Source organism: Saccostrea echinata, unplaced genomic scaffold (assembly GCF_033153115.1).
Source record: "Saccostrea echinata isolate AGI-Se365-2 ecotype Australia unplaced genomic scaffold, CSIRO_AGI_Sech_v1 ptg000064l, whole genome shotgun sequence".
NCBI classification, from domain to species: Eukaryota; Metazoa; Mollusca; class Bivalvia; order Ostreida; family Ostreidae; genus Saccostrea; species Saccostrea echinata.
Genome location: NW_026889813.1, coordinates 3,077,939 through 3,089,404, shown reverse-complemented (window position 1 = coordinate 3,089,404; position 11,466 = coordinate 3,077,939). Strand labels below are relative to the sequence as shown.

Here is an 11,466-nt window from a genome sequence, read left to right as displayed (position 1 = left end):
AGTTTCATCAACTTGTTTGTCAATAACTAGCCTCGGTTAAGAAATTGCTCTTGCATTTCGAATCAGCTGAGAGATATACACCCCAGATGCAGGTGATAAGGGAACAGATGAAACAGATGTTTCAGACTCTGTGGTATTTTTTTTTCAAGCTAACTGGGATATATCATGTCAACATATGAATGGAAATAACTATTGTTAATTGATAATACGTCATCGATATATCTAAATATCGAGTTGAGGGCCACAGCAAGAGATTTCTTTTTCCCATGTATAAGATTTTGAATAAATTCTACTTCATATGAATACAAAAATAGGTCTGCTAACAACGGGGCGGAATTGGTACCCATGGAAATTCCAACAGATTGTTGGAAGACCTGGTCTCCAAAATCACATAGATATTGTCAATCAGAAACTCTAGCATCTTTTTAATATCAATTTCAGAGTACTTGTGTGTATAATCAGAATGTTTTTAACAAAATAATTTTGCAAATGATGAATGACAAGGTTAGTAAATTTACGAGATCCATTTTTATTGAAAAAAGCAGCTGTCGATGATGTCAAAAAGCCTGGACTTTAATTTATCGTGGTGAATGGAAGTATGCAGAGTTGAAAAGTTGTTTTTATGTCATTGATTTTGGTAAAATTTTGTGATTTCAAATTTATCAAAAGTTCCTTGTATTTTTTAAGTATCCACATCTGACTTACACCACTTCTCGAATATATTGTTGCACAGTACTCCTGAAGTTTCTCCTTCACTGCTGTTAATATTTTGTGAGGAATAAAGAAAGGGGCTTGGTAGAACATTTACTGGACACCGCTATGTATCTTTGTTTGTAAGGTTTTTTATGAAGTTTCGTAATCCAATATAAATATGGTAATTCAAATTCATTTTGGTTGTTGGAAATATTGAAGCTATGGGTGTACTATGGATTGCCACAAATTAAGCCATTTTCTCTGTAAGGCAATGACATAAATCTGTGCGTCAGCTGTAATTTTCAATGGCAAAGACGAAAGTCAACTGTTTGTTTTTGTAACATTCTGCATTGCTTACCGGTACTTAAATCTTTTAGTCATGGAGAACTAAAATAAACATATATTGGCTCCTAATATGCTAAGATACCAAAGAAGGATCTCTAAACTTTGTCTTCAAAGTAGCTTCAAATGATCCTGATCAAAAAATATTATTATATTTTCTACTGCTTATCATTTAAGGTAAACAGAATTATGTTGTCAAGGAAATCCCCATAATAAATACAAAATTAACTAGAGATGTAGTTTGACAACCCTGGTATTCCAGAGTCGGTTGTTTCAAAAGAATTACATCATTTGACGAAATCTGTTTACTGTTGTTAAATAATTGTCCCTTTTTTTATTGAAAAAAGTTATTTTGATATTGATGTCCACAAATTCTGTCCAGCACATATTTCAGAGGGCGATGTAAACCATGGGGATTTCATTTTTACTTATTTTGATAGTTTTTTGTGAAAAGATTAGAAACTTCTCCTATATCCAATTTTTTATACCATGTTATCATCAAAGAAGTCGGCAACATGCATCTTTTCTTGGCAAAAGTCAAGGTTGAGGAATTAATATTTTTCCGTTCTATTTCATGATTTGACCCAAATTTATTCCAATACAATTAATTTTGATGTTCTAGGCATATTTCTTTGAAAGAGATCTGTGGCCTGGAGTAAATAATTAAAAACAAATAAAACCCTGTCAAGAGTGAATGATTTTATGAAACATTGGTTTGTCATGATTGCTGACGTTCACATTCATAGCTACATGTAGAAATAAATTATTCATTAAATTTAACAAATTGTGTAAGATACATGTCTACTCATTCCAATTTCAATAAAGATAGGACTCGTAGTAAGTGGTTGCATGCCTATACCTGCACTAAATAGTCTAACAGTAAAGTATTGTGTACAATTTGCAAGCTCTAATACTTAAACTGTAATTTTTTTTAAAAAATAACTTAGTTTAGTAGAGGGATTTTCTTTTTAAAAATAAGGTTAGGGTAGTCTGACAACAACACATGATTCCGTGAAAATTATCCCATGTCAATTATATTGTCATCTTAGGTTATGGTTTATGATATAGCCATTTGCAAGCTTCTAGAATTATAAACATAAACTTAGAAAGGGATATTAAGTGTAATTAAAAAAAATGGTTTGAGAAGTAACTAGTCTTCATGTCATAGACCCTTATTCAATCACGTCAAATTTGTCTGATTTTTTAAAATAATTTATGACTATTGAGCATTTTTTTATCTAATAAAATGTTACAGATATGTATTAAAGCTTTATCGAAATAATGATGTCATACAGGACTTCCAACGTCCAATCTGAATCCTCCGTTTCTTGAAGTTTTACTAGAGAGACCTGTAAAATCAATGGAGTCATCATGTTCGATTAGATTTCCTGCATCTTCATGATTTACCATTCGACGATCAGTAAAGTTATTTTTAATAGTATGGCTTGTTGCCTTGGTCTGTAATTTATTATCTTTTGTGGCAGGATGATTAGCGATAATAAAACTGGTATCATGGTAAAGCTCTCGCCTTTTAAAAATGGTCAGTCCAAATTGTAGCTTGTAAAATCTCTTTCTGTCGGCCGCTCGTTGTTTAGCAATTTCATCTCGGATTGATTTGCGGTACTTAAATCGAGAATGAAAGCTTTTAATGTGTTCCCATCGTAATGCGAAGATTCCATATAAAACAGGATTGAGAGCACTATGAACCATAAAAATTATTTCCGATACTGACAATGCATACTCCAGTTTCAATTTATAATCACTGTAAATCCTTAGGAAGGATATGATGAAGTAAGGAGTCAAACATACTAGAAATCCCACGATCACAGTTAGTGTCATCTTGATGACTTTCTGTTTGGAAGCAGACACAAGGTTTGTTCGCACTGATACTCTTGGAGAAGCTTTTAATTCCTCATATGGCCCCTCGATGGAGTGTTGATGAGAACTAGCTCGTGCCCATACCACTTTTGCTATTTTATAGTAACAGAATAACATTACCATCGAGGGAACAACTAAAACATAAGTCATAAGGAAAGAAAAGTACACTTTACGTTGCCACTGTGCAGTGTAGCCGTGACTCAAGCACATTTTCACAGATTTTCCATTTTTTATTTGATTCTCCTCAACAAAAATTGCTAGCTGTGGCAGAGCAAACAAAAAAGCTAAAACCCAAGCACTGACAACTTTAGTCCATATTTTCGGTCTTTTTGCCAGGGATTGCATGGGTTTGACGATAACCTGATATCGATCAACACTCATTCCCGTCAGCAAAAAAGTGGCACTAGATAGGGTAACACACTGCAAATATACAGCAAATTTACACAGAAAAGGTCCAAGAACCCATTCATTGAAGGCGAGAAATATAATCTCGGTAGACATGGTTATAAAAGCCACCGCTAAATCTCCGATGGCCAAATTTATGATAAAAATATTGACCCGCTTTCTTCGACGAGATTTTTTATATGTCAGCAAAGCAATTAAAAGAAAATTTCCAATGAGGGTAAATATCATCACTGCCATCACTGAGGCTACACGAATGATCAACTCTCCTGTCCATCTTTGAACAGTTACGCTACTTTCTTCATCACAGTCGGAAGTCTGGTTTGCATTACCAACTAGAGCGGCAAAAGAATCATTCCAAAACTTGGTACACCTCATATTCTTAATCCAATCCGATCGTCATGTTCCTGTTTGAAAGAAAAATGGAATTTAAGAAATCACACCTTGAACTAAATTTACATGATAAAACTTCATAATATTTAGTATAAAGTGTTAAGAAAATAAAATACTGATTTTTAATTGTTCACGAAGGCCTTTTATTCAAAGAATATTCATCAACTGGACAAATATTAACTATTATAAATGAGAGATTTCAAGCGTACTGTGCTACAACATATTCTAGAAGTGTTAAATTTGAGATAATTTGTAATCACAGCTTTTTTTCAATAAAACTGGAACTCGGAAATTTTCAAATTCATATCTTAAAATTGGTCATTTACAAAGTTACTCTGTTAAAAATTATTGTGATTCTTTACGCAACTACTCTGAAGTTGAAATCAAAAAATGCTGTTCATCATCGAAAATATCTAAACAGCTGGTTAGCTAACAAAGGGGCATGGTCTCTAAAGACTACATGTAATCTTTAGAGACCGTGCCCCTTTGTTAGCTGACCTGTTTCATTATCAGCCGGATGCTCAGCGACCTGTCTGTTTGTGATTGTGTTAGAAAGTGCACATGGGGAAAAGATGTGTTTTGATAGAATAATTCCTTACTGATAGCATGCATTAAAATAATGAAAAGGTAATTTAAAAATAATTTTATATTATTTCTTAATTATTGTTTTTAATGCATTTCAATTTTTTTTGGGTCTATTTTAATAAAATATCAAATTTTTAATTTTACAAGAAAAAATGTTTACAAGAATTACTCCCAGCATGAGAGTGTATAATGTTTAAAAGCAACTTGATACGATCGCAAGTTTCTGGAAAATTACAGCATTTATAAAAATTGAGAAATATTGCTACTTAATTTTGTTTTGAATTTGCTGCAGATGCGAATGACAAAACGACAAATTTTCGATACTTTACATTTATTGTGATGTCCGTCATCACGCCTACAGAAATCATCATTTGACATAGATCCAGGGTATTAAGAGCAGTACGTGAAACGTTTGCCGCCGATTTGATGCTTTGCATCAAAATATTATCTTGTATTCTTATGAAGCAGAATGAATCTAAAATATCTGCATGAGAGGAGGAAAACTCTTGCTTTGGCCTTCAATTTAACATTTAGATATACCGATGATCGAAAATCAATTGACAATAGTTATATTCATTCATATGTCGACTTCATATGCATAAGTGAATAAAAGATTGCACAGATACTGTTATATCTGTTTCTTATTTGAATGTTTTACTGACTATAGACTATATGGCCAACTAGCAAATAATTAAACTATGCGACAAAAGTGGAGACGTTAGCTCTTCAATTTCCATTAACTTCCCTTATTGATGCAGTAATATTCCATTATTACCTGTACATGGTGTTTCTAACAAGCTCTTATCGTTTAAAGTCAGCACTTCGTAAATTCTATGATAGTTATAATGATCTTGTTTGCAAAAACATGTATAATCTATCGCTTTGTCGAATTTTGAATGAAATATTTCATATACAAGCATCACTGAAGAGACATATTTGTCAAAATGCGCATCTGGTGTATTAAAATTGGTACCGTATATAATTTACAATACATTCTTAGGGATTTGTTTCTAAACTTATTTTGACTATCTGACTAACGGCGGATGTGACAGGTCAAGAGAGGATGTTTGCTACTTCTAGGCACCTGATTCCACCTCTGATGTTTCCAGGAAGCCGTGTTTATTTCCTCTGTTCACGATTTTGCATTTTTTAACGGATTTATGAGATCGTTCATTATTCATTATCTTCATCTTTTTCATTTAACAATCCCAGTGGTTATATTTTCTTTACTTATTGAAGCCATGAAGGCATACGTTGACGATTCCCATACCGTACAATTATTAACATGTTTCTGGCTCATGTCATTAAACATTGCCAGTAAAAATACGATCCTTTATCATTTTCTTTCAAAATACTGTCAGTGTAATTGATATAGCCGGATGCAATATGTGTGTGAATTGAGGTAACAAGAAAAAAGAAAAAAAAAGAATTTGCTTCGAAGCTGTCATTTTCCGTTAGGGATGTTTAAGAGACGAGAGGCACATTCTGATAAATTCATCATCGTAAAAGACGTGAGGGTTTGTAAATGAACCTAATTAGGGAAAGATCGAGAAGATCTCGAAAGGCATGTTTAATATTGATTTAAACTTATTCTATAATGTTAAAGCTCCATAGCAAAAAATATTCCTGCTGTCATTTATCATGTTACTTGATTTGCCTGGTAGGAGTTATAAAGATTCTATCTTTTATATTTTAATTATTGCCGATCCATGTTTTAGAACTGAACAACTGTACTAATGAAATACATACACACGAATATATCTGTGATATCTTTATATGAAAACAATACATTGATCTTAAATGTAAATATACACATATACGTGTGATGAAATTACTTATGCTATATTTACATGCAGATAATGGTCTTTTGCCAGATAGTTTTTCTGAAGTTTGGCAAGTTTGACCTTTTTTGTATTGTCTGGAAAAAGAAAGGTAGTATTCACTAGTTCTAGTTATTCTAGTGAAATTCTAGTGAAAAATTGATAGTTCTTCAAGGGTGCATGATCCATGATTTTTTTAACATTGAAAGTATAAAAGAATCAGTGTACAACCAATTAACAGATTTTTAATGCAAACACATTTCTGTGTGTTTTTAATGATTACAGTATGCTGTTTTTACGAAACTTGAATATAAATGTCCTCTTATTAAAAAGACGTTAATTGGTCCGGCGCTTCGAATTTACGGTAATTCGAATTAAGAATATTCATTCCCTTACAAAAATTGCTAAGGCCACTTTAACATTGTAATATTTAGTTTACTATAGTTTAAAAGTTGGTTTACTGTGCAACTCCGGTACTGTACTTTGAAAGTATGAAACTTTGCTCTAGATTTTTTTTTTTTAGAATTAGAGCATTCATATCTCTGAAATTCTTCTCAAATGAAAATAATTTTAGAAATAATATTTTAGTGTGATTTAGAAAAAGATGTCTTTAAATTAAAAAAAATGCATTTCATATTTGGAACAAATTAAATATGAAATGAATTTCGGAAACTGGGTTAAAAGTTTTAGTTTCGAGAGAAATGGTTTAACAACACCAATTTATAAACTATGAAATTATTTGACAGTCCATTTTGTTTTCACTTTTGTTGATTTTGATTGTCTTAATTGCATTGGCAAATGTTTTGGCATCGTCATTGTTTGTTATAAATCTCTTTGCTGTAGCAGAGATTTCTTGGGATTAGGGCGTATGTATTAAAGCCCTTTCACAATACCTTATTAATTTCAATTACAGTCTAACGGAGAATTGAATAGAGCCTTACTTTCCATAATTTTAGCATCAGTATATATTAACTTTTATATGCTTTTCGTCTTCCCAATTTAAACACCAAATACTCAGCCATTTCAAATATTTTTGTTTGTTTTGTTTGTTTTGTTGTTGTTTAACGTCCCTCTCGAGAATTTTTAACTCTTATGGAGACGGCACCACTTGCCGATGGAGAGCTGCAATTTTTGACCTTTACTCGGCACTTAGGGCCATTGAGCAGTGAGGGATCTTTTTCGTGTCAGCACCTACGGCGACACGAGACCTAGGTTTATACGGTATCATTCGAGGGATTGGACCGGTCTTCACGTCCCACAGTGGGATTCGAACCCACGATCAACTCCTTACTCCGCAACACTAGAACAAACGCTCTAACCACTGCGCCATGCGGGCGACGTCATTTTAAATATATATTTTACTTACTTGTACAAGGATAGAAGAAGAAGTTTTTTAGAATAAGTTGTATGCAGACTTCAGTTGTCTTACACATGTGTGTTTTTATTCAAAGAAATAAATTTAAGATGTTAACTTACTAACAAATCCTCAAACCAGTAATGTTTTGGTAAATCCTTATATTTTCATTTATGGTACCTACTCTAGTTGGAATCCACAATAAAGTTGATAATAAGTCTTCTTCTTCTCGATTAAAAATAATTCAGGGTGGTATTAATAGTACTGGCCCCAAGAGCCCAAAATGACCATAGACTTTAGTCAAAATATTTTGAATATCTTGATTTTTATTTAACAAACATATTTAAATTTGCATCTTTTTATAATATTAAAATACAAACAAATGATGAAAATTCTGTTTTATTTTTCAAAATTATTTCAAAAGTTATACTACGTAATCTGAGATTTTAACGTGAGTCTGCTTTCAGTTCAGAGACTTGTATCATGGAGATCTTATTGTGTACTGTAATAAGACCATGCATTGATCTCTGAGTTTGATACAACTGTGTATACAAATAAGGATATATGCTTTTGGTATGCTTATAGAACAGAGAAATACTACAAATAAATATATTAAAGCAAAGTGTAATAAACCCTTTGAATATAATAAAATCGCAAATGAAAATAGGGATAAAAAATATATCAAATGAATTTCATCTTGATTCTTTTTAGTTTTAGAGAAACTTCCTTCGAAATTGGAAACTATATCTATTAGTGTGTTCATGTGAGAGACTAATAAAGCTATAATAGAATCCATATGACTAAATCAATGCTCTTTTATATAAATTACAGTAGAACACGCTAGCACAAACCTCCAGGGAAAACCTAAATATCTTCGATATATCCAAAATCCTTCATAGCCTATTCACATTTTTATCACACCCGCTCTCATATGAATATAATGAGAAAATCCAGTTTTTGCTTTGGGAAATTCCTAATATCTGTCCTATGAAAGCATAAATAAAAATGGCACTATATTAGATAGATTCTGTGAAAGTCAACAGAAAACAAACAAAAAACAAGGAAAAAAAGTACTGTATCTCATTTAAGTTATTTGACAAAGTAAGGGCCAACTAACAAAAACTGTATGACAAACGATATGACTTCAACTTTTCAATCGTCAACTTTCCTTCTATATGTAGTAATATCCCGCTATTACCTGCATATGGTGTTTACATCTCCCAACCTATTCAGAATACTCAAGAGCATGCTCCAAATACGATCAATTTTTAAACCATGGCAGGTACTGCCAGATAAGTTGATTTACAGGGATCTCTACAACTTTGTTTAAAGACACAATTTCGTATATTTTATGGTCGTTAACACTGATAATACGGAAATGTCTACTTTTAATATTAAATCGCAAAATTTGCAGGCCGCTAAAATAACCGAAATTTTAGAATTATAATAATCTTAAACTGAATATAGGATGTTGTTGATCAAACGTTCAAACAAAAAATAGATAAATAAGTATATAAACAAAAAAGTATGACAATTCAACTTTTTGGGAATACAAACATAAGGTTATTAGGTCACGCGAGAGACTCGGGTGACCTATTGTATCTGTTTTTGTCGTTCGTCTTGCGTTAAAATTTCGATTTTTCAGCTTCTTCATCTGGGTCCCAATTTAAATAAATAGTATCTATGGGTGAAGGGGAACAAAAATTAAGAATTTCATGATCCCTGTTCCCCTTGGGACATGAGGGATTGGGCTAAAACCATCAAAATTAATGCAATTTCTTCCACAGCACTCCTGGATACCAAGCAGACAAACTGTTGGCAAGTTTATAATTAGCATTGAATTCTCTATCGAAATTGTGAAATTCATGGCCCCATGGTCAGGGGTTCTATTGTTAAGGTAGGGCTCTATAGATCATAAAGTGAAAATGCATAAGTTCTTCAAAAAAATATTCCTCTCTGGGTATTTAGCAGACAAACTAAGAGCAAATATACGATCACGAGTGTTTCTTCCAAAATTTTGAATTCACGGCCCCTGGGTTAGGGGTTCTGGAGTTGGGACGGGGCTCTATTGCTCATGAAAATCCATTAATTTTCTGAAAAAAAATTCTCTGCTCCTGGGATTAAGCAGACGAACTAAGTGCATGGTTATAATTAGCATGAGCGCTTCTATCAAAATTGTGAAATCCATGGCTCTTGGGTCAGGGGCTCTGGAGCTAAGGCGTGGCTCTATTAGTCATATAGTAAGAATGCATAAATTCTTTGAAAATCTTCTCTGCTCTTGAGTATTCAGCAGAAAAACTGAATGCATGATTATGATGAGAAAATGCCTATTTCAAAACTGAAATTATGGCTTCTGAGACAGGGGTTCTGGAGTTAAGTCGGGGCTGTATTATAATCATGTATGGAAAAATATTTTCTGCTTTTAGAGAAATTATTCCCCTTTCTCATTCACTTTGATAATTAATCAATGTAAATAATGTTATTGATAGGTAAATTGAATAAAATAATTATATAAAAATTCAAATATTTATTATAGAAGGTACTTTCATTGTTTTTAATCGTCAGGTAGATTTATAAATAATAGATGAATAAGAATGAGACAAAATATCTCATATACGAGGGTTGTCCCAGAAAGTCGTAGACAATGTTTATAAGTTTGTAAACATTCAACCGATACTAACCAAATTTTGCATAGCCATAAATTATTCAGTGTTCCTTGAAATAGTGAATACTTCAGTAAATATCTTTCACAGTAATAATTTTATGACGATTTATAGGAAGGCCGATATGGTCTGTCGGCGCACGAACGAAATCTGGAATTATTTAAGCAATATGTTACTATTCAAATTGCATTTGTTTCTCTGGTAACATGTAGAACATAGAACTCAAATTTAAAGCAGTGAAACCAGAAACAAAATCTTAGTAATATATCAGATTTTCAGACAAATGGCATTAGATTCAGAGGATTGGTGTCGTAATTTTCGAAGTGTTGTTGGAATTGAGTTTGCTGCAAATGACGTCGTCAAATGCATTAGCGGCGCAAGAGAATGTAATAAAAATATTTCGAATGTGGTTTTTCCACTTCAGAGACGGGAAAAAAGATATAGAAGTGACATTACAGACTAGAACGTTAGTAGAGAAATTGTTTATAAGTGGCTTAAGAGATTCAAGGACAGTTCCACCTCGGTACCGAAAATAGTTAGGCCCATACGAAGTAGAGTTCTGTTTGCTAAATTCAGAGATGAGGAACGGTATGGGTCACGATCGACGTCAAATTTTGTGTATTATCTGCTTCCTACAATTTAAGGCTACCTTTCGAGGACTAAAATTTAAATCTGAAAAAAAAACCATGGACAATGGCGAATTTTAATGAGCCCCTCAGTCAAGAGTAGTTTGCCAGTTTAAAAAAATCAATGAGATGCTTAAGAGACACGTGTTATGCACATGGGATAGTACTTAAAAATTATCATGACGTTATAAAAGACGTAAATTAGGTCACTTGAGTGACTTTCGTGCGCCGATGTACACTTACATTTTTTCTTTATTTTTTACATTATTATTTCATTAAATGTGTTATTATCATACAAATTGAATTCATGATCATGAAATAGTGCTTTTTGCTATGAAAAGAAAAGAACTTCCTTTCAGCAAATAGAAACTAAGTTATTTTCCCTGTCAACGACTTTTTGGAAGAACTCTCAGTATGAACATTAAATTCAAAGTTCAAGAGATGCCAGTTTGGGACAGGGATTGTGCCCTGGAAACTATACAGGTAAGTTTCTGAGTAAATATTTTGCTGAGCCTTGATAATCGTTTTTTCTTTCAGTTTAATTCGTATTATCAAAATAATTATTTAACATTTACCATTTCATGGGTCCTTTACAGGGTTGCTTGTTCTTTGGTGTAATAAGAACCTTTATTTAGTGAACAAATCTACAAAAAGTTTTACTGAATATTAGACACATCTATGATAAAGGAAGCCAAATTTTAGGGCACACC

At 32.6% G+C, this 11,466-nt stretch overlaps 1 protein-coding gene across 1 annotated transcript; it reads right to left on the bottom strand.

Moving 5' to 3' along the window:
- Positions 1–2,322: 2,322 nt before the first annotated feature.
- Positions 2,323–3,693, bottom strand: LOC133175634 (neuropeptide S receptor-like). Its single transcript, XM_061310750.1, has one exon. The coding sequence runs from the start codon at positions 3,691–3,693 to the stop codon at positions 2,323–2,325; it is 1,371 nt and encodes a 456-aa protein (XP_061166734.1).
- Between the last annotated feature and the right edge of the window lie 7,773 nt (positions 3,694–11,466).